Genomic DNA, 24,011 nt, shown 5'->3' on the forward strand with positions numbered 1-24,011 from the left:
TTTAAGGTGCTATGGTATGAATTGGAGTAAATGAAGATATCATTGGGGGGCTAATTACACCGGTGTTAATGCTGCAGGGGCAGTAGCTTCTTTGATGGGAAAAGCCCAGACCTGCAGCAATACGGAGTCTGCAAGGAAGGTCTCCTGCTGGGGCAAGGGCTGATGGCCCTTCTCCTCCCCTCCTTGCCATCCCTGGAGCACCATTCAGAGTGATCTCAGAATGGATCAAGCTACTGCTTTTCTGAACAGTTGCTGACTTGTGACAAAACAAGCTTGGGAGGGAGGGTAGGTAGAAGGAGAAACAACATGATATTATCTTGTAAGGGAAAGATTTGTGATTATTTTAATTTGATCTTTAGGACCATGTATTTCATCATCTATGAGTAAACAATGTCATGATACAGAATAATATCTACAGTAATTATGTTTCTAGGTTTGGTTTCATCTTTTGACTATTTGTATTCCTGCATTAGTGAAAGGAAACAGTCATTGTCACATTTTACTGGACTTTGGGCAACTCTTCCTGCAGAGAAAATTCAAAATAAATTTATATTATCAGAGAAAATTTTAAGAAAATATACTGTAATAATGACATCCAATTAAAATTCCAGTATGGGTATCTAAGTATATCCTTAAGAAAAAAAAGTCTTTATTTTCATTAAAAATATGAACAGCTGCTACAAATAAGGGCAGTCAAATTGCTCTTAGCTGAGTGAATCCCAATGCAATTCACCATGATTAATTATGTACTTGAAGTGTAATATATGCAGACTAATGTAAAAGCCATTAGGTACTTGGCATTATTCCACTTGCTGCCTGGAAAAGCTACAGCAGTGACAAACAACATACACTACTATCAACAGAAAGAAGAAATTGGCTGGAACACCATAATTACTAGCCTTGTCTTTTCTGAAGATGAACAGGTTGACATTAAAACTACATAAATACAGAAAATAATATTCTAAAAAACCATAGTTAAAGGTAAGTAAGTTATCTGAACACAGGGGATCTAATTTTCAGATAAGTGCACGTTCCTAATGACATAGTTCAAAGTCAGATTGAATGAGTCCAGAATCCAGTTCTAAAACTTTCAGTGAGAAGAAAAACATATATGTGAAAATAACCTGACTCTGTATTAGCTACCTATATGTCTCGGTATGAACTACATAACATAGCTCAGTATTTGCTATTCCCTGCCTAGACAGACCTTTCAGTCTTCTGGTCAAAGGGAAAGTTTTAATTGTACATGTTACACTGCACATATCTTGACTGAAGTCTCTACATCATCACACTCAGGCTCATTTTACTGGCTCATGTACACAAAAATTTCAGTGTTTCTGTCCCCCACTGGCATTACAATCAACATGAATCCTCTAATCTACTGAAAAGCTAGCATGCAAAGAACCAAGTACTAAGATGCCCACCTTTATTTGGAAATTAGGTCTAGTAATGATATTAAACATGATTTGCTTGCCTGTTTCAGGATTTTCTCCTCTTGTAATCAATGATATATTCCTGTTTCTTTCTACGGGAATATTACCAAACTTAAAATACACATTTCTCCTCCCATACATCATGGAACGACTTAGCAAGGGAAAACTCAGATTAATAGAGGTAGCTTCACAAAATGCTGAGATAAAAATACCCTGACATAAACCAGTAAAACAGAAATGTAGGCCTTCACACTTACTTTATCCATGTCATAAGTTCTACTGTATCAGGATCATAGAATTCCTGTAGTTCTGAAAGCTCTGTCATTATCCTAGGGAAAAACTGAAGGAAATGTATTTTTGGTTACTTACAGTTAAAAAACCCAGAATTATAGAACATCTCACTATATTCAGGCATTAAGAAACACAACAGAAACAGGTTTCATCTGAGTTTTCCCTCCTGATTGGTATTTTTGTTTGAATATTTTGCAAAACACAGTTTATACTTACCTGACAGCAGACCTTCTCCAAAATAAGTCCCCTCTCTCTATTTTATTAGAATACTTATAATAAAAAATTTTTTTTAAACCCACAGAAACCTACCTACATGGCAACAACAGTCATCAACTTTAACTGGCCTTAAATGCATCAGAACCATAGTTCAGATTTTCATATGCAAAGGCATATAAATAAGGCACTGAAGAAGCTGATAAATCTCTCATGGTAATCCTGCTTGAGTTGGAGGGATTGGACTGTTGTGACTTAATGGAAAGGTGCTATGCAAGTGGGACAGGAGAGAAGACATTTCCAAGAAAAGCATTGTGGGTAATCTGCCCTGGACTTTCCTCTGACTTTTACTTCAATCACTGCAGTGAAGGAAAGTATGCTATATTGTATGAAGTAGGATATTTCAGTTTATGCTCTTCAAACATACATTTTGGGAAAAGGAGGGATTCTGGGACGTCAGACAGAATGGCTCCTCCAGACCAGCCCAGACTGCAAGCCTGCACCATGGCTTCCCTATCCTGTCAGGTTTGAGGGGTGAAGGAACAACAGGGCCTTTATTAAGATGGTAGATTTTGTTAGTCCTTTAGCCATTTTGCGTGTTTATCTGAAGGCATGGCTAGAAGCTGGCCAGCCTTGAGGGGCTGGAGCATGTTCATGCTGTTGTAAATGCTAAGTGAAAGCAACCAGACGCCAGTTCTTTTTGAAAAGGATAAAGTTTATAGGTTATGCCCGACTAAACAGACAACTAACTTTGGGACAGCCATAGTGGACAGACAGTTGGAAGTGGAAGCCTGCTTTTAACTGAGGAGTTTTCACCCCATTACCTGGACAATTCAGCTGTCAAGTGATAGCAGTCTACATGTTAGGGTACACAAGAACAACTGCCATGTTTGCATCAGGGCTGAAAGCTGTAGCAGTGCTGTTATACACCTACCTGAACTGTCCCCAGGACAACAGATGGACACAGAAGAGGAACTGCTACTGTCACCCCAAGGAGAACCAGCTTCACTTATCAATCAGAGCCCTTAGAAGAATCTAGTTAGATGAGGGACTTCGCCAGACTGAGCCAGAAGGCAGCCAAGCGGAAAGATGCTGAGCTGTACACTCAGACATTTATAGCCACGGTAACAGATTAAGAGTCCCAAGGCATTTGCACAGTCCCATTACTATTAATCAAAGTTTCCAAGATCAGGGATGTTATGAACCAAAAGAGCAAACTGTTCACCACTGCTTAAAACCAAAAGCTGGATCTGCAATGGATGAAGCCCTCTAGAGTCCAAACCCCCACACTGCTTTTATTAAAAAGTAATCTGAAAAGATTTGGTCAACTCAACTAGTTTCCTCTATTGTAACAGATTTCGTAACTCTTTTGAGCACCTGTAGCTTTTTTTCAGGAGAATATATCTATTGCTCCAGCAGAAATGTGTAGAGCCAGATTACACTGCGACCAAAATTTCTATCATAAGACAGGTGTTACAAGATCTGTTAAAATACCATTGGTCAAGACTGGCTTTTCTATTTGAATTCTTATAAAACTATTCAAACTAATTATTTTGAAGCTATGTCAGTATAGCAGAGGGTTACACTTTATGGGATACTTCCCATATTTTTTGCATTTCCAGAAGTTTAAAAAATAATTTTCAAGTACTCTTTCTCCAGTCTGCCTGTGACTTGCAATAAAGAACTAAGTATTTTAAACATGGAAACATCTGTAGCTACAATCCCTGTACTGTAGTATATGCATACCTCTACACAGTGCTCTGCACGAAGGATTTAACTCCATTAGAATGTGATGGAAGCTTTGAGCAAACAGATTATTTGCGTAAGCCTCCCATAATTTTACTTCCATCTAACCTCACTCCCTCTTACTAAAACCAAGACTGGGGCAACAGTTTTCAATTTCCTGAGTTTTTATTTGGCAGTATTTTCTTTGTTGAGTCAGTTTATATATCCAAAGCATAATAGCTGAATATAACAAAGTCTTCATTTAAATTTAAATATTTCTTAATTACAATAAGCAATTGTTAACAAATTAAATTGGCAAACACCTCATCCTGAAAAATGTAAACAGTTTTGTTTAAAAAAAAAATATCAAAAAACCCCCCATATTTTCAGTGGATGACAGCTTTTATTTCATCATCTATATTTCATTTCACCAAGTACAATTCATTATATTTGCTCATCATTTTGACTCATATTGTTCCTACATACAAAATAAAAACCACAAAGGTACTTTTCTTACCTCTTTCCACAAGCTGAATCCAATTATTGTGGGAACTGCCATACTCAGAATAAGAGCCTAGAAAATATAAGAATACAATTCTTCTTCTTAGAAGAAATGGCATACGCACCATTCTCTGTTCTCCAACCTTGGACCATCTGTTGATTCTGCTCATATAGTAGGCTACATTTATGCCTGAAACCTTAGAGTGACAGTAGGTGAAACGTTGTGGTTTTCTACCAGGCAAAAAACTCTCTGCAAACAAGATTTTGCCTAATTTAGCATGGAAGAACTTATTTGACCCATGATTACTTTACCATCAATATTAGGGATGGTTAATTGCTACTGAAATAACAATGATGCAATGTGCACATGATGTAGGGAACAGAAGTAAACACCTCACATACAAATGCAATGAGATAATCTGAGAAAGAAAAAAAGTACAAAACAAACATATCAAACCTCTGATCTTGTTGATGCTTTGTTCAGATAACAATACTGACATGCAAAACCCAGAAACCCATTCTTCAGCACACCATCATTCTAGCTGGTATAATTTTTGCTTTGCAAAAAGGAGAAAATAGCTCATGTGGTACAGGAAACATTTGGTGAGGAATGCACACATGGCATTCTCTTGATAATAAGCTATTGACATATCTACTGTGTTAATATTAAAAAAGCAGGTCTATATAGCAGAAAGCATGAGGTATATAAAAGAATGTGTTTACCATGTACATGAACATATTGCTACTCCTTGATTGGAAGAACACTATCAATGTTTCTGATGTAACAGTGTATGGCATTTTCACAAGTGACATAGTCAATCTCTGTTTAAGTATAAAATATTTATTCCTATAAGCCTCTCAAAATTAAGGTAAATAATATTCTATCCTTATTCTATTAATAAAACAAATGCACAAGGCTGCTAAAAATTGCACAAAGCAATTTATTTTTTTTTTTTTATTAAGAATAAAGCTAGGGTTGGAGTGGGGGAGTTGTTTGCACTGTAGCACAAGCTCATCTTCAATCTCAACACTTCTCTATAATGGCCACACATGAACAAATCTTATGCAGAGTAATTCCACTTACCATTTCTTATGAAGCAGCTTTACTCTCAGCAATTAAATACACCTAACTACCACATTTTAGCGCCATTCCTAGTGAAACAAGGCTTATACTGATGCTTGCCTGCATGTCTGTACTTTTTCTTCTGCACTTCTAAAAAGAACATGACCTTCTTGGCCAGTCTCAACTAAATATGACAGACAGCCTGAGGTCTCAAAGATTTGTTAGAAGAAATGAAACAGATGAATGAAAGATACAGAGATGAAGACAGCTCTGCTTCTTATGAGGAAAGGCTGTATAGTGTGAACACAACTTTATCACCAGGTACCAGAGGACATATGAAAGCATAATATTAAGAACAAAAGACATAAAAAAAGCAGACTATATGAGATCTACTGCTCACAGAACTACATGCTCTTTTAATGGGTTCTTCTATAGGTCTTAGGTAATTGCTGTTTGAAAAGTTATATGCTTGCTAGCTGTAATTCCCAAGATATCAGCAACAGCAACTCACCAGCAGTATTGGGTGCACAGCTTTCAGTCGAAGCCACTTGAAAAGCGTCATCCAAAGTTCAGGAGAACACACACCAAATGCAGCAAGCATGCAAACATAAGGTGTCCATAGATATTTCATTCTGAAAAACATTTCAATAACTTAGCTGGCACTCTGTGCATGCCTCTGTATTTATAAAAATGCTATTTATAACAAAATCTGAATGTTTTTCGTATGTCAAATACAGTCTGGATGTTCAAGCAATCTGAGATCAAATTTGATGGCACTGAAGGGTAAACCAAGGAAATCTCTAGCAGAAGAGCAGGCACCTGATTATCTGTTGCAAGATGTAGGAGCAAGATCCAAGGTAAAAGATGACAAAATCCTTCACAGAGTTCAGGGGAGGATGAAAGAAAAACAAAGAGACTAGTAAAGTCACTTGGCTGTTGCGGTTTTCCAGCCAAGCAAGGATAAAAAGCAGCTATTCAGCAAAGCTGTACAGACACTGTACTATAAGGAAGTTCCTGAAGAAAGGAAAGGAAAATACTTAATAAACAATTTACAATTTGCTGGTATTGTCTGTCTCTTAAGGATAGACTAGTCAAGTTAAAACAACTACATAGTAACGCAACAGTCTGCTCACTTTAAGAATTTGTGAACGTTCAGATTTTAGGACGATAAGTGTACTACAAACACAGGTCTGCCACCTTCAAGATGATTTAGCTGAGACACAAGATTAGAACAGTAACGCCTTCTGCACATTAGCTTCTGTAGCTTTAAGGACTAACACAATACCTTTGAAAATACTTTTGCTACTGCTTTAACATGTCAAGCTAAGGTATACTTCATGTTAGCCTAGACACCAGAAGATGGACAAGAAATCTTCCACATCCCAATATTCCAGAACATACACTGTGCATCAAAACACTACACAAGGTCTGCTACAATACAGTATTAAAAGAATTACAGACAGTTCTATGCTTAAATACCATAAAGAAAGTGATTAAAACTTGCTTCAGTTAGTGTCTTAGATCTTGGCTGCATTAAAGCTTGGAAAACACATAAAAGAGACCAAGCACATAAAAGAGACCAAGCACAATTCACCATATACCTGTATCCAATTAATAGTCAAAATAATCTTTGTTCTCTCCCCTACTAACTAGTACCACTATACACCAAACACATTTCTGCAAAGGGGTAAATTTCAAAGGGATGAATGGTGTATCACATCTAGTTAGAAACTCTCTGTTGGTTTCAAAAGAGATACATCAAAATCAGACTTACCCTTCCAAACACATCGCTAGACAACCAAGTAAAATTGTGTGAATTACATGATAAACTATTTCTGGCCTCTCTCCAATTCGACCATCCTCAAGTTTAACTGTCTCTTTCAGTGGTTCACCACTGCAGTTGGAGAAAATGAGACATCACTTAATTCAGACATTATCTCAGGCAAAGGTGCCAATAAAATAATTTTATGACTATTAAGTCAGCAGTACACTGAGATCATTCTGTGTCATATCATGCAATATTGTCGCACTGCTTATTTGTTTTTTGTACTTCATCAATGATCCATCAGTACTCACTGTCCCTTGTTTTAGACTGTAACCTCTCTGTGGCAATGGCTGTGTATTAATACAACGGGAACACTGCCTATGACCGTAAATCCTATTTTAAGATAATTCAGCACCAAGAGACAGTCTAATTTAAGAGCATGCACACTCCACAAACATTTAGATGAAGCATGGTGTACACGCATTCTAAGGTTCTCCATACCATTAGCTTCGTGAAGAATTATGGTCTGTAGGATGATAATTGTGTATGGAATGTGTATACCATTTTACGACAAAGTAAGATAAAACCAGTTTTTAGTCACGTTATTATAAATTCTAGTAATATATTATAAATAAACATAATAACAAAAATCTTACAACAAATGTTCTTCTGCAAACAAGATAGCAAAGTATGCAATGGATAGTTTATTCTACCATGGTGTGATTTCAGGCTACAGTTTTATAATAAGCTTCCTCACAACAAATGGAAAAATATTTGAGATTTTTTTTTTAATATATTTTGAAGCAGTTAATAATGAGGGGGGAGAAGGTTTATTTTAAGCTTTTCCTTAAAAAGCTGTTGGACATACTGGAGTCACTGCTCATTACAAAGTAATAAATAGCTCTTTCAACCACTACGAAAAAATTGGAAGTTTGTTTCATTGTTTTGAATATACTATCACACATCCAACCTGACAAACATTTTCATTTATAGCAGTATAATCTATCTATTATAAGTCTTGGTCCTTGAAAAAAAAAAAAATCTATTGACTTTTGCTGCAGACAAGTAAGAAATTTGCCTTAATACCTGAGCAGTTACACCATTCATCTTCTACCAGGAAGAGATAATTTCCTAGTCATTGAGTTTCCAAGACAAGTTACTAGGATCTAGTGTTGCTATTCTTAGTCTGTAAACAGACAGCTCCACTACCCCTTCTCTCAAGGGAACTGTGAATCACTGTGAAACTAAAGAGAATTGAGTCAGTTTTACTTCAGCTCTGTTCTGAGCAGCAAAGGCTGACAGATCTTATCACAGTAAACCAGAGTTTAAAAAAAACAAACAGTGAAGCATTAGCAATCTGAAATCCTCTCAACTCCACCCATCTCATCCTTCACAGTACTAAACTTGAAAAAAAAAAAACCCAAACCTAAACCAGAGAAAAAAATTCTCTAGCAACAATCAGTTAACTTTAGTGTTGGAAAGGGAAAACAGACAAAAACCATCTTTCTCCCTGTCAATGGGAAGAGACATAAACATATCACAAAACATTAGCCAGAGCTCTGCAGGAATTGCACCTGTGGCAAAACAAACCAATGACACCTCCCTGTCCTGACTGGAGGGACGCTCAGGAAGCTCCTCACTAAAGGACTTTCTTTAGGAGCCTCTGGTTGGCCTTTCTACTGGTGCTCACACCCTGACAAGCTCAATCGTGCAAACTCTGGAGTAACAAACACGATGACCATTCATTTAGATATCCATGAACCTCTTATTTTTAACTTATTTTTCAGTATAAGTAAGTTACTTACCAAATTCTCCTAAAAATGACCTGAGTTACAGAAAAAAGGCAGATAATTAATACTAAAATATAGAAAGGCAACAGTGATGACTGTGTTAGTCGCAAAAAAAAGTCTTGGGAAGGCGCCTGAAGAGATTCTTGACAAAGGAGCCAATTCATTGTAAAATTCCTAGTAAGGCAAAAACATCCCATTAAAAACAATAACAATACCCCACAGATTAGAAAAAAAAAATCCAGCACACAACCAATCACAGTTTAACCTCTTCATGTTATAGGAAACTGTTTGAAATTCCCCTTTGAAAAGTTATCTTTTTATCATTTGAAACTGCTTTGCAAGTACTCTTTAGAGTAACTGTCAAAAGCCTATCTTCCAAAAAAGAATCTGTGATTTGAAGACACCAGACTACAATTCTTTTACATCACAAAAACCCAACCTCCCATAACTCCATTATGGGGACCACAAAGCGCTTCCTTGTCACAGTGGATTAAGATTTTAGAGATATTGATGCAAGAAGGTATGCTTGTCCTCATTCCAAACAGGGAGATGAAGAAGGGAAAGTGGCCATCTGAGATCACAAACAAGCCCGAGGCACTGCCAAAAATAGAATCCTTAATGCTGAAATTCTAGTTCTGTAGCCGAACCCACTTGATCATTCTTCTTTCTCAATTAATGAGCAGAAAAATTATATGCCCTGCCAAGAAGCACTATCAATGTGTATTCTCAACTGGAATTGGTGCAGCATGTGATGCCGTGAATGCATTCTTGTCTCATTTTGTTTCGCTTTCCTCCCTCTTTTCTTTTTCTTTTCCCCCAAGGGAAGACTAGAGAACTGAACCACTTTCAATTAGACAGAATCAGTTTAAAGATTAACAGCTGGGCATGTCCAAACTGGGCTTAAGAAACAGTTCTTGAAGCTCTTGTGCTGCAAACCATAATTCCAACCCACAGTTACACAATTTTCTAGGCGCAGCTGCACCCAGTTTGTCTCAATCATTGGCTTCATTGCAGAGTTTGACAGCCTGGAAAGTAACATGTAGCAAGTCCCCGGGGGAAAAAAATAAAATCCATAATACCTGGTAGCTGATTAAACTGAAATCCTGACCAGAAGCAGTCCCTTCTTTTCTTGCAAAACACTTAAGAATGTGCATGTATGTGTGTTAAACAATGCATCTCAGTCCACGTCATAACATCCTGTCTTCCAAAAATTCCCCAATGATTTCAATTCTGTGTGATGTCATTTTCCACTTCTTCCCCTGCAACGCTGTGAAGTAGTTTTGTAAGAGAGATGCAGTTCCCAGGAGAGTCCCAATTCCTGCACAGAATTGCAAGTCTTGGCTTGGGTCCAGGAGGTGTCTCAGTCCTTACCAATACTCCATTTGAAGTTTTCCAGAAAATCTGTAGCCATGACATCATCTTCTTGTACACCAACATTTACAGATGCAAACAGTTTCTCTTAGAATCACAGTAATTGTCTCTGACTTTTAAGTTGTCCCTTGTCCTAATTTCTTCAAAAACACACCGGGCTTTTTCTGGGGGTGTTATTCTTACAAAACTAAAAATAAAACCCCGCAACACAACCCTGTTTTAAGATAGTATCGATAGTTCATGACTCTTTTCAGAGCCCTTTCTTTTCCAGGCTATAAAAAGTTAGTACCACCACCTTTCCCCTATTATCTTTGCTTTCAAGTCTGATTAGAAACACTAGGCAGGGTACAGAAAGTTTTTGCTCTTCAACATCAAAAGAAAACAAAAATATATTAAATACTTTCACCCCAAGGCATGAAAAATATTGAGGTGCCTCAGAAACCTCAAAATCCTGAGTAAATTCTGTATATGCACTTTTTTTAATTCAATCTTAAAACCAGGAGACAAATATAAAATGTTTCCCTAACTCCTCTATAAAGTTCTCACAAGCCACTGAAATTTTACATTTCTCAGAGCAGTTTCAGAAGTTCGGATATCTTAGAAGGTGTAAAGAATTTTAAAACTTACTTAGTTGTGTTTAAGCCAAGTTTTACTTCAATGAACTTCAGCAAATGCTCATTTTCTTTATGAGGAACAAACATCTGAAAATTAATTTAGTAGAGAAAAATCAAGTGCTGGAAGCAGCTTTCACGTAGTCACTCCATTCAGACTACAATATGGCAGGGAACAATCAACTATTCAAGATTTAGTTAAAACTAACAAATTGGATTAAGTGTGCCAATTAAGGTACCAGTATAGTATTGTAAATCTTCACTTAAATAAATCTATTTTTAGTGTTTCCTTGAGAATATTATTCCCTTCATTCCATTCATGTACCCCAAGAGGAGGGCAAGTGAAAAGCTGTCAGTAAGTTGTCAAAAGGCTAGCGAGCAGTGTAAAAAGGATCATGAAAAATGGATATAGACTTACCCCCAAGCAAGCCAAAGAACACTGCATTTGGCTCCACTAAACAATAGGACTGCAGCCTAGCAAAAGTTATGAGCATTTGTAATCTTCACATAAAGTGTCTGAGCAGCCAAAAGTTCTGTGTACTGTCTATGTAATTTAATTCATATTTTTCAAGGTTAGGTTTTATTTTCCTGGAGATACAGCAAGGCTAGCCAGTCTGAATGGCACATGAAAACAATCAGATCTGAGCATTCTCTCAAACTTTTTTAGGGTTCACTAACATCTTTATTTTTAAGTTGACACTGTTAATTAACACAACCAGGGTGAGTTTGAGACATAGAGGAAAAGCACAATAAATTAAGTAAAAGAGCAGAGCCAGCAAGACAGAGTTGCTAATCAAAATACAAGACCGGGTTAAAATCCCAATGTGTAATCTCAACTCCTAGCTGACTCCTACACTAAGTGAAGATCTGGTGTTCCCATGCTCTAGCTGAAATTTAATTGAAAATTAACATCTACCCTGAGATTACTCATACCTGTTCCTGGCTAAGAGGTTTTCTCTGTGCACAAGAATATTGTTTTAATATTCAGACCAATTTGTAGAGGCCATCCAGGTTTTAACAAAAACCACATTTATGAAAAAGAGCATTTCTATACTATGCTTTAACCTCAACCCCAAAGACAAAAACCCCAGCAAAACCAGCTGCTTGAGTTCTTAAAGACTTTTTATATAGTCTTTATATATATATATAAATATATAATATATATATTTTATATATATATATAAAATTACTCAATTTCTAGTACTCCAATTTGCAATGAATTAAGCTATGAATTCTCAGATCAATAAGATAAGCAACACTTAAACATATTTTTCCAAGATACATCTGCAACTTTCCTTTAGATTTTGACAATTAAAATCACTTTTTAGAGGAATCTTACCTTTAGTAAGAAGTTTAGTGTCACTGTTATTGTAAGTACCAAATAAATGTGCATTATTTTCAGCAATCTTGACATAAATGTACCTTTTTTCATATTCATCTGCAAAAATATTTTAAGAATGCCATATCATTTGGAGTTCAGTTTAAATAATAAAAACTACACTCAGAGTTAGAGGAAAGTCTAGTTACCTGAAGGCATTTAGAGAGCATTAAAGCTGCTACAAGACTCAATAATGGTGACACTAGTAAGGCTGAATTTTCAAACTGCAAAAGGTACCCCAAGAAGAGAGAAAACAAGTAGATTTTGTATACTTCATACACCTGTTGAAGAAACAAAATAAATCACAATAAAATAAATTTACAGTGGATATAGGTCTTTCTTTTTAGAGCAGTAGATAGCCCACTCCATTCCCCTGTTAATCACGGGATTAATGGATCTCTATCCTCCAACTCATGAATCTAGCAGGGTACTGTTTGGCTGTGGAAAGTATTTCGTATCAAAATGACCCTCGTCAGCCTCAATAACTAGTGCACAATTACTTCACAAGAATTCTGTAAAAATGCCAGAAGTAGTAGCATTTTACAAGGTCTCTCCATTCTGTAACACCTCATTGTGATGCTGCATGAAATAGTAACCACAACGCAACACAGGAACACACAATTTGTGTGGAAGAGCTGATTACTGTAAACACATGCTTTCCTTCCCCTCACAATAACTTGCTCATTTAACCTATCTCAGGAATACACAGACTGTTACTGATACTTTCTGTTATTTACTAATTGATAAGCAGATCTTATAAACCCTGATATTTGATTCTTTAGACTTTTACCAAAACACCCATCTTCTGCAATATATTTCAAGGACCCTGCTTTGAACTAAAATAGATCAAACATTTCCCACTGCTGAGGAACAGAAAAAAAAAGCAATTGAAAGAAGAGGTGATGAAATCAGAATTGCATGCAGTTTGAAACACAAGTTACATCTCATAAAACTAGAAGGCGCACATGTACAAAGTAGCATATATACCATTGCAACAGGCAGAGTAAAAATGGCTTATTGTTGCAATATTTCTAAGAACCATTTTGCAGAATAAATTCAAATACTTTCTTGTATTGAAAAATCAATTTGCCTTCAGCATCTGTTTAGCCTATTTATTGGCTAAACCAGTACAGGGCAGGCCATTCAGGGTGAAAATGAGCCCCTAACTGCACAGACCCAACAGAGCAGTTTTTTGGTCAGCCCCACCCTACTGTGAATCAGGGAAAGAAAAGAGGCACCTAAGCCAAAAAGGATGCACAACTGAGTATCATTAATCACTCTTTCAGCTCTCCAAGGATGTTTCAGGCCCCAGAAGCTTTGTTTAGCTTCTGACTCTTTTGTTAGGAAAACTGTCCCAAACACAGTAGTCCAAAAGAGAGTGAGTTTAAAGCCATTTTATTCTTCCGATGGCCATGACATGCACTTCAGCAGACCCGGGCTGCAAGACACTCGAGTCATCACTCAGTCTGAGCCCTCTGGAGCTCCTGAGCAGTATTTACGGCAGGCACCTCTGAGGCTGTATTTAAGTCCCCAACTATCAGTAGGCTGAATAGTTCTAATACCTTCTCTGTCTGTGCCAGGGCGAAGCTGTCTAGCAGAAAAAGAGAAACAGCCTGGACAAACAGGAGATAATGACTGTATTCCCACATCATCATGAAGGTATATGTTGAAGCACTCACCAAAAGGTAACAAAACTTCTAGAGAAAAAAAGAAAAACAAAAAAAGCATTAATTTCATACCTATGCATCTCTGTCACTAAGAGGTCATTAAAACAGAAACTATGAAAATTAATTATTAATTTAGGAAATAATTAAAATACTGACTTCAGACATATTTAACATGGTCTCAGATGGAAGAAAGTGATTACTGAAACATTCAAAAACATTTAAAGCCAATCAGAAGAAACATCTTTGACAGAGAGGCAGGGAAAGAAAGTTACCACCATCTTCTCCGAGCAACAGGAAGAGCAACAAAATAGTTTACATTGCGAGAAAAATTCTGCATCAGTTTATTTTAAAAAGACAGCACACAGCTCATTACCACACTGTTCTCTCTGAACCCTCATGGGGGCATAACAGGGCAGGGCACAAGTAGCTTAGCAAAAACTGCACATGCCTATGTGAAATCCAAGTGGCTGTTTTGAAAAGAACAAAACAAAACATCTACTGTTTTCTGCCTAGTAGGGCAATAGCGAGAGATGTAACTACTCTAGAGCACAGTTCTACCAGCAACTCTTTATTAAGAAATTAATTTTGCTTTACCTCAGCAGAACAATTTAGGCTTTTTTTTAAATAGCCTGTGAGAGCTGCTACTTGACATGCAAAATATGGCAAAGCCCAATTTTCCCTTGATGGTATGGAGTAATCAATTCTTGTTGTATCTGTCCTAGAATAAAGTACAGACAAACAAAATTATTAAAAGATTTATGGAACCAAAAATATCAAGGAAAACCTAAATGTCACTTCTAGTTATCAGTGTGGACTTGCAAGCAAACTATTCCTGTATTAGGTGTAAAGTAATACTGACACAATTTCACTGCTGATACAGGTCACAAATTTAGTATCAGCATGGAAGGTCCAATATTTACTCATTTATTCAGCAGGTCTCCTTATTAGGTGGTGTTTACAGGACTGAAGCCAAAAAAGCATCTGCCTCCAGCCTCTTCTGACCCACCACAACACTGTGCAAGCTTGGACACATCACGCACTGCTGCTGCCAACTTGCACTGTGACAACAGAGCCTTCTTTGGCCACGAGCAGTGCTAAATGGTCTTATGCCCATAGGCAGGGGACTGCTGCTGCCATAACAGCAGCTTTTCACATTATGATGAAAATCAGCTCACGGCTGAGAGAAAAGATTCCTGTCAGTTCTCACACAATATGTATTAAATAAGTGATTTAGGCGGTCGAGCACAACATCCTTAGAACCCAAAGTTATGCTCCCTCATAGCAGCACCACCAGCTGATACTCTGTCTACAGGGAAAATTCTGCCCAGCAAAACAAGAGATTAAAGATGGATGGGGAGCATGCAGGGTCTTCTCATGGAATGACTTGACAATATCTGCACAATTAGAGCTGTAGGAGAAAGTTTTAAAAAGTGCTAAAGTGACTTAGAAGCACAAGTCACACTTTCAAATGTGATCAAAGGCATCAGTTTCAGAAGTACATAGTCTTCTTTGTGTCTACCATGCTTTCAAAAAGGAGCCTCAAGCTCCTTTATCATTTAGATATTTGAAAGTGTCACCTTTCATTTTTACCTCTGAAGCCTCTTACAGAGGCGTATTTGGAGCTTTTTTAACTACTAGACCTTTCAATTTATTAACATTGTTTAATCTTCTTTGCTACTGAAAAAAAATACAGATTTATTCACCATTTTTTCTTACTTTCCACTGTTCATACCAGCTTCGTGAACAGTATTTTTAGCTACTAATCACAGATTCGGTCATGATGACTTCACACTCCTAAAAGATGCTTCCCAACAGTTCAGCTTTAAAGGTATATCTCTAACATTTTGATCCTCCATAGCTCCTTTCTTTCAAGTGCTCTCAAGTTCACAGAAAGCCTCAGAGCTACCTGGTGACAAACCAAGAGCCTGAATGCTCAGTGCCCAAATGAGGCTCTCTATTATTGTGGTGTTTCATAAAGGGAAGGGACATTTTCTTACAAGTGAAATGTTTTAAAATAAAAAAATCTCGAGATCAGGATCATCTAAGAGGATTACACTTTGCACAAAAACCCACTACAAAAAGCAGATTTTAAAAAAATACCAAAGACTCTGAACAAGAAAAATGCACTTGGTCATTTTCTTCTAAGCATCAGAACAACTACCACAGTATTTAGAGCTGGCCACAGAGAGCAATTCTGTTTTACAGCAACTTTGAAAATTTGTTTTCATTCTTCAGCAGCACAAAACCAAAACCTTCTGAGGAATGTTTTTGCAAAATGGAACTGTGTGAGAATACTCCTGTATTCACACATACATAAAAGTCAGTTCAACTGGCAGTGTGGATGGTTTGGACAACAGGAGGCCTTTCCATTAATAAAAGCATCAGGAGAACCAGTCCATCTCTGGGAAATGTTCTGTATTAAGCATAAAGCTTGCTCTCACAATGAGAACACAAAGTTCAAGAGAAAGCATTTCAATTTGCTCTAGTATTTTAAAATGTCTTATTGACAAACTAGATTGTATAAAGATGTTTTTCTTACCTGTTAATAATGAACCATGCTACAGTCAGCATTCCTGCCAGCCAAGTCCCACTCATAACCCAACTGGTTACAAACAATGCAGTCACATAAATTCCCTGCAGTCCAAAAACTATACCAATGTAGAAATACACTGGTTCAATAACTTCCTGAAATTACAAATAAAAACGAAGAGACATAGCAGCAACTGAGCTGAAGCTGGAAATGATTACTATTTACTCTTTGCATACTGCTAACAGTGTGCTAGGTGCTTTACAAACAGGTAAGAGACGGCCTCTATTCCAGAAAAGTATTGAGCATGCTTTTATTTTGGGCTCAGGGAGAACAAAGCAGTGTGAATTAAGAGCACACTTCACGACTCAGCTTGCTACTGACATGATTTTTGTATTTGCTTTAGCATGAACATTGTATGTGTCAGATTTAATAAATCTATACATCAGTGAGATATAAAATTCAAAGGACTACTGGAAGAAGTTATACAGGGAAGGAACTTGGAGAAGTGAAGATGTGGCAAAAATGGTTCCAAAATAAATAAATAATAAAAAAAGAAAGATAAATGAGAGAGGACACAAGTATGCAGCGTAAGCAGAACAAAGCCTGAGCAGAGCAGAAAGAGACAAAAGGTTTATCTACAAAAGTGTTTTTCCCTTTTTATCTATATGGGAATGGGTAGAGACAGGTGCCACTATAACAGATTTCTGTACTCCAAAGGAGCTAACTTTCATGTTTTTTATGGATAGCACAGATACTCTCCACATTACTAAGCAGTTTGCAGAAATAAAGAATAACAGACAGAAAAGCTTAGTGCATAGAAACCCCCAAAATCCTATGCCAGAGACTGATCAGAATTGAGGAGAACCTGGACCTGGTGAGAGACTTAGCTCAATTCATTCAACAAAAATTGCATGTGTTTATTGTATACAGCATAGAATGTCTCATACACACACACATACATAACCATAATGAAAGCACAGAATGTAGGAGAAATACACATACTTCGCTACCAGATGCTTGATATAAAACACTGGCAATCAACTCTGGGTACAAAGTCATTTGCTGGACTGCATTTATTGTCTTCAGTGATATTGTCTTATTGTTGTGTGTCAACTCATAAACACCTATAGACAAAAAAAAAATTATTCTTGGAATCACTTACTATTGCTGTTCTTAAAAGAGGTGTAAGTGTACTCAAAGGTAACAGATTTGATGATTAAAGCTACTGACTGATTCACCACTCCTAATTTTAAAGGAAGGAGAATTTTCTGTGCCAGATGCCATTCCACCCTACTGATTTAGCAACAAAGTTATTACCATTTTTTGATCTAGTTTTTAAATAGAAGGCCCAAAACTAACCGGCTGAAGCACACTCTTTTCAGTAACATACTGATGCAGCCCTGAAACCAGCTACCTACAGGTCACCTTCATAGGACGCAAAGTTCTAACAGGGATGAGCAGGATGTATTAAACCTTCTCCACAAAGAGGTCAGATATGACAGCCTCGTCACCCTTTTCAGCCCTGCGTTTCTTAGACTTCCAAGAATCACTCACTTCACACAATACAGCTTTGTATGGGATTGAGATGAAATTGAAGCTGGCATACTTGAAGGATACATCATTCTGCAATATTAAAGATTTGTCATTACATAGGACAATAGAGGGAAGAGGAAAAATAATCCAAATTAGAGAAAAAAGGAAAAAAATAGAAGAACAAAAAGCCCAACAACAATGCAACAGCCAAACAAGATAAATGTTTCCAGCTCTGAGCATATCTTGGTGTGTGGTCTGCAGTTGGCTCTCTGCAGGCTAAACCAGGTCCTGCAGGACTTACAACTGGGTTCAGCACAGCTATGATACACCTTTCAAAACTGGGTGCCCCACAATACCAAGTAGACATACGAGTCTACCTGACTGCAGAGGCAGCATGCCTGAATGAGGCAGTTCATCTATTCACAGCATGGGTAATCTCCCCAGAGATAATGAGGAACTGACTGTACCAAAGACCCATTATATATTGCTGACATGCTACACATCAGCTGGGAAACTGTTCAACCAATAAAACTATACCTACAAAGTTTAACTGGCTTTGGAGCTAATTCAATGCCTGACCACTGCGAGATAGGGCTGTTCACTCCCTGTTCTCTCCTGGAGTTTGCACCTTTTCCCCATGATAGCCCAGGTACCCTTCCGAACTCACTAAACTAGCATCAGTGTGCTCCATCTTCTTTTCATTGCTTTAGTTTTCTGCTGGTTTAGTAACCTAGGGTCAGTGAGCTCCAGAGCCAGTGCAGGATAAAAAGCATGAGCGCAAAGAAAGGAGAGACCATTGCCACCCAGTTTGTTCTCCTTCCTCTTGGTTTCTGTCCCCATAACTCAGTGCTTTTCAACATCTATTCATTATAGCTGACAAGTAGAAACCTCTGGCAGAGACAGGATGGAGCAGATCAACTCTTGACAGAAACCATTCCATCTTCTGACAGAGGATAGAAAACAGTAATTTCAATCCCCTGTTCCCAAACTAAATGCAAATTATGCTTACATGGCAGAAAATCCCCTATGTAGCATAGACAAACCCAACAATAGCTTCTACACAGGGCAATATGAAAGTAATATTAATACTATTTCAGAGTACTGATTAAAGACAATCTGCTGGAATACAGGATAGTTAAATATTGTTTTTTAAAAGGTACTGAAAAGTTAGGACAGTATGCAGTTTTAATTAATTCAACTGATATATAAGAGTATAAAATCAGTCTCTCCAGCCTGCAGTTTTTTACTGTCTCCAAAAGGAACAGGACTTTTCAAGGTTAATAAAACAAAGGGGTTTTGTACCTCTTTCAAAGGAAGGAGCCTTTAGCAGTTCTTTATAGAATGAGTAATAAATGGCGCTGTCACCCTGAAATGTAATTTCTCGTTCAAGTTCCTAGAAGAAAAAATATATATATATATTCACCTCCTGCAATCTCTTCCCATCGAAGACTATATATTTTCAGATAGACTCATTTTGTAATACAGTACATGGTTATGACTCCACTGTACATCTTCAAGGTATTCAACAAAACATTAATCTTCACAGCACCTCTGTCAGGTATATAATGCTCTCTATAACTTAGCAAACATGCTTGGAATCAGAGCAACTTAAATCCACATCATAAGTCAGCACAAGATCCACAGAATCCTTTCATATTCACAAATCTGAATTTCATTCAACTTTCCACACTTTGCTAAATAACACAGTTGTTAAAAAAAAACAAAAACAAAAACAACAAACCCATACATTCCTGTTGTTTAGCTTATGCAACCCCAATATGCTTCAGGTTTTTTCTCCAAATTTTAGAAAGGTATTTCAATGATAAAGGATGGCATGGAAAAACATACAAAAGCATGACAAGACTACCGCTGGTAGGAGAAACACTTAAAAAAAACAAACCAAAAAAAGAGACTATATCAAAGACAGAGGCCTGAGTAGAAGGACATGGAATTCTGCAAGCAAGTCGTTCCAACCTGACATGGCTCAGCTTTGATTTCAAGAACACAATCTGGCTTTTGTTTCAGTAGTTTAACTTTTTCTTTACCTGCCTGCTGGAAAACCAGAATTTCCGTTCATGATATGTTGAGAGGTACACAGCATACATCATTCCACTAGTGACTGCCGCAAGACAGCCAAAGAAAAGTTTCGCAAAACGCTGAATTAACATATCTGAAAAGGGACAGTGAAAAAGCTAAAATATTTCAGAGTACTTAGAATCAAACCGTATGCCCTACATATGACTCTTTTCTGAACAGCAAGTAAACTTACTGGCATCAGAATTATCACACCAGCAGCAGCACAGATGCATCGATAACTGGTTTGTTATTCCTTTCTCACAGAGTTTTCTCTCCCAGTGGTTACCATTGCTTCATAGGACTCTCAGATAAAATACTCACACACTACACTGCAAATGTATCTCCATTCTAGTAAGCTTCATTTTCAAATGAATTCCAAGAAGTGTCTTCCAAATAAACAGGGCAAACTCTAGATTTTACCCAAAACACCACAAACTTCTTAAAGACATTAACAGAAAGAGGTGGCAATACCACATCTAACATCAATACTGAGACATTCTATCTCCAATCTGTTTTTAAATATAAGAGGAAGGAACTAATCTGAATTTTATCAATGGGCATCTACTTCACCTGTAGCTCCCTCAAGTTAGTATGCACTTTTAACATAAAAGTTTTTGGTAGCTTGGTAAGCACTTGCCTAAAATTACACCTGGTTTTTGTTCTGTTTTTTGAAAAGCTGTAAGGACTTTTCACCTGTTTGTGTTTCAGTACCTTTACTTCATGCCTTTCAGCTTCCCAACCGAAAGATCACTCTAGGTGCAATTAAAATAGTAACAACAGTAGATTCTTAAATCCTCTCCCTCTTCCCCTTCCTCTCCTTCCCCAACCTGAAACAATCCAGGACTACCATTTTACTCTGCAATACATAAAATGTCATTATTAAAGAATTCTAATGTGCATGCCTGTTTTTTCTTGAAACATTCAAAAACCTAATTCAAAAAAAGTCTGTTAGAAATTATTGTGCTACAAATATCTTCCCATAAAATATAAAAGAATAATGAAAAAAAAATCAGAAGTTGGCTAAAAATTCTGTAGCTTACATTTTGGCGATCTTCCCAGCTTTGAGTTTTCTTTGTTTCTCTCCTCTGGAGCCATTTTGTCAGATTCTGTGCAGTTTTGCTTCTTTCTCTGTCGCAGGTCTGCTGCCCCTGAAGACATTTTTTTTAAGTTATTGCAACACAATACCTAAAATTGCACTCTGAGAAATCCACACAGCAGCAGGTACCAGCCAGTTACCGCTACTGATTCAATCCCACAGCAGATGTATTGGACAAAGACTCAATTAAAGTATTCATATGCTTAACTAAAATAATACTATAACAATACAGAAATCAATTCCTATGTTATTCCTTAGAAGAAACAATAGTTTTCTCTTGAGGCCATACTCTGAGATTACCCAGAACTCAATAGGAAGCTAACTGGTTTATTCCATGGTGAATGTATTACACAACTGAAAGAAAGCAGTTTAGACAGACACTGGGAGAAATTGGTGCCAATTCCATTCTACTGTCATCCTGGTTCTACGCTGCTAGAGTACAGTAGTGTACTGGTAGTGATACAAAAATTGGGCTGGTCCATTACTTTTAAATTGAGCTGTCTGTTATTTATATGGTGAAATCTTTTATAAAGTAAATATAAGATCACTTTTTTCCTGCTTCCAGATCTACTGGAACTAAGTAGATTTATGAACTTTTAGTCTAACATATAATTAAAAAGACCATCCTGGTAGGCCATGTAGATCCCATCACAAGACTGAGGGCTTCTTTGGCTTCTGTAAACAACAGCAGTTTGAAGCTCTGGCCCATTTATTTTACATTCTGAAAGGCACCGAGGCTAACAGAGAGTGCAAGTCTCCATACAAAAAGACTCATTGCAAAAAGTCTGTTATAAGTCCTATATTAAAGATGACCTCCACAACTTTTATGTCATTTTAGAAGTGTGATGAAAAGGTTTAACTGTAACTCACACTCCAGAATTTTTAGCTCTCCAGTTTGACCTACTGTCCAACATTGCCTGAAATTTGTAGCCACTTATTTCCTCTGGACTTAAACCAGCTCTTTCATAAAGCCATCCAACTTCAAACTTGAAGTGTCAATATCCATATCCCACAACAAAGCTTTTAATTACTCTGGTTGTATATTACTTCAAGTCTAAATCAGTCTACTTTTAACTCCCAACTACTAGATTTAAAAGTTAGAAACTAGAGTAATATAAATAAACTGTCAAAGCGGTATCTGCCTGCATAAGGACACATGTATTTGTGTTTTAACAGGATTTTCAAAGCAATGTATAAATTATGCTGAGCAAACTAAGATCTCAATGATAACGTTTTTCATTGAATGAACAGAAAATGTCTACCTTCTTCAACAAGATAAGAACTGGGAAGATATTAAAACAAGAAAGGAATTGGAAAGATATTAAAACAAAACAAGGTTTAGGGTGTTCAGTATCACATTTACCATTATGTCAATCCAAAATGAAATACACACCAGTATCTCTTCATGTCCTGTATATGAAGTTAATCAGCAATGCAAACACCAAGTGCAGTCCAATTAAAAAATCATTTGTACCACACAAAATAAAATTGGAGGCAAAAAAACCCTAGATCACCAGAATAGGCAGATATGTGCTTGGAAAGCCAGCTGTCTGCCCTTGCCGTTCTAGTTATGACCAAAGCAACAGCAGTGAGAACACTGGAAGAAAAGGCATATCTTCACTTTTCTGGCAGAGAAGTGAGCCATATTAGAAGCATAACACACTTTTAAAAAGTCTAGAGTTAGCAGCAGTAATAGAAAACTCCCAAAGAAAGAACAATTTAAAATTCTAATTCTGAAACAGCTACATGTCAGTCAGCAAATGATCTTCACCTCGGTTTTGAAGACTGCTCAACAGATTTCCCCCACTCAAAGCAGTAACAAAGATCCAAGTGTGCTACTTCTGTTTCATTTGCAGTTGCCTCAAACAAGAAAAATGCTGTTTCCACTTCTACAAATCCTCTAAATGGTGTGAAATGAAAGTCAAACAAGGTGACAATTAAAAATAATCTAGGATTTTGAACTGATGACACAGCCTCTAATACTTCTCTATTCAGCTCACAATTTCTCATCCAAGATTGCTTTCCAGTTTCCTGTAAGTTTCCAGTACATTTTTTTTCAACTCTTGTTCAGACAACTTGCATTCCACTTATTTTTGTGTATCTATTGCAGAAAAGCATAACTCGTTGTTCCTGCGTGCCACTATATTAATCCATTTTTCACCTACAAATTGAGCGCTGTCTGCAATTCTTGTCGTCTCATCTATAGAAGGGTAAGATAGAGCTGGGAAGTGTTCAGAGAAGGGCCACGGAGATGATCAAAGGTGTGCAATGGTTCCCATACAAGGAACAAGGAAGAAAGTTGAGGATGCCTCAGTCTGGAAAAGAGGGTGGCCAGCAGAAACATGCCAGAAGCCTACAAGCTAGTGAAGTGCACAAACAGGATGAATAGAGAGCAGTGATTCACCTTCTAATACTGGAACAAGAAGTTATCAAACAAACCCAGTGAGTCAGGGTAGAACGAACCAGTTCACCGCACATCACCTTCATGTAGACCACTCCTACCCAAAGAATGTTCTGTAAATGAAGAGTTTACACAGATCCAAGAGAAGATGGACATATTTGTGGAGGACAACCAAAGACTACTAAGTACACTGAAACCATGTCCAGCTCAGAAAGTACCCCAGCTGAGAACCGCTGGGAGGCTGGAATATGCCACGGGACAGTATCGCATATGCTTGTTTTGCATTTCTCCAAGTGCCTAGAGTCATGTTTCTGCTGATTTCCCAAAGAAAACTAAATGTCATCTCCTAGTCCCCACAAAGGACGTTAGCACAAAAGAGACCTGGAGAAAAAATTGTGTGGGGGGCTAGAAATGAAACGAGCGTGGAGACAAACTAAGACATACAAACGGGGAAACGGAAGGGATGCCAAAGAACAAGCACACTCACAGAGGCATCCACGGAGCCGACGGATGCTGCCCCGGGGTGCTCTGCACAGAGGCAACGCCGGCCGAGGGAAGAGAAACAGA

At 37.4% G+C, this 24,011-nt stretch overlaps 1 protein-coding gene across 3 annotated transcripts in view; it reads right to left on the minus strand.

Annotated features, from left to right (window-relative positions):
- DPY19L4 (dpy-19 like 4) overlaps positions 1-24,011 on the minus strand; it is a 38,483-nt gene that overhangs the window by 13,770 nt on the left and 702 nt on the right. Inside the window, exons 1-16 of one of the 3 annotated variants that reach the window (XM_074815726.1) lie at positions 23,932-24,003; positions 20,988-21,095; positions 19,917-20,041; positions 19,174-19,264; positions 17,341-17,462; positions 16,348-16,493; positions 14,403-14,526; positions 13,704-13,838; positions 12,291-12,422; positions 12,103-12,201; positions 10,780-10,853; positions 8,797-8,955; positions 7,001-7,120; positions 5,738-5,858; positions 4,180-4,236; positions 1,691-1,773 (exon numbers count right to left, since the gene is read on the minus strand). In XM_074815726.1, the coding sequence (XP_074671827.1) occupies positions 1,691-1,773; positions 4,180-4,236; positions 5,738-5,858; positions 7,001-7,120; positions 8,797-8,955; positions 10,780-10,853; positions 12,103-12,201; positions 12,291-12,422; positions 13,704-13,838; positions 14,403-14,526; positions 16,348-16,493; positions 17,341-17,462; positions 19,174-19,264; positions 19,917-20,041; positions 20,988-21,042 (1,643 nt within the window). In that variant the 5' untranslated portion in view covers positions 21,043-21,095; positions 23,932-24,003. Of the gene's footprint in view, positions 1-1,690; positions 1,774-4,179; positions 4,237-5,737; positions 5,859-7,000; positions 7,121-8,796; positions 8,956-10,779; positions 10,854-12,102; positions 12,202-12,290; positions 12,423-13,703; positions 13,839-14,402; positions 14,527-16,347; positions 16,494-17,340; positions 17,463-19,173; positions 19,265-19,916; positions 20,042-20,987; positions 21,096-23,931; positions 24,004-24,011 lie in introns of those variants that run through there. The other 2 variants (XM_074815715.1, XM_074815736.1) reach the window with 2 other exon arrangements.

Source organism: Strix aluco, chromosome 1 (genome assembly GCF_031877795.1).
Source record: "Strix aluco isolate bStrAlu1 chromosome 1, bStrAlu1.hap1, whole genome shotgun sequence".
Lineage (NCBI taxonomy): Eukaryota > Metazoa > Chordata > Aves > Strigiformes > Strigidae > Strix > Strix aluco.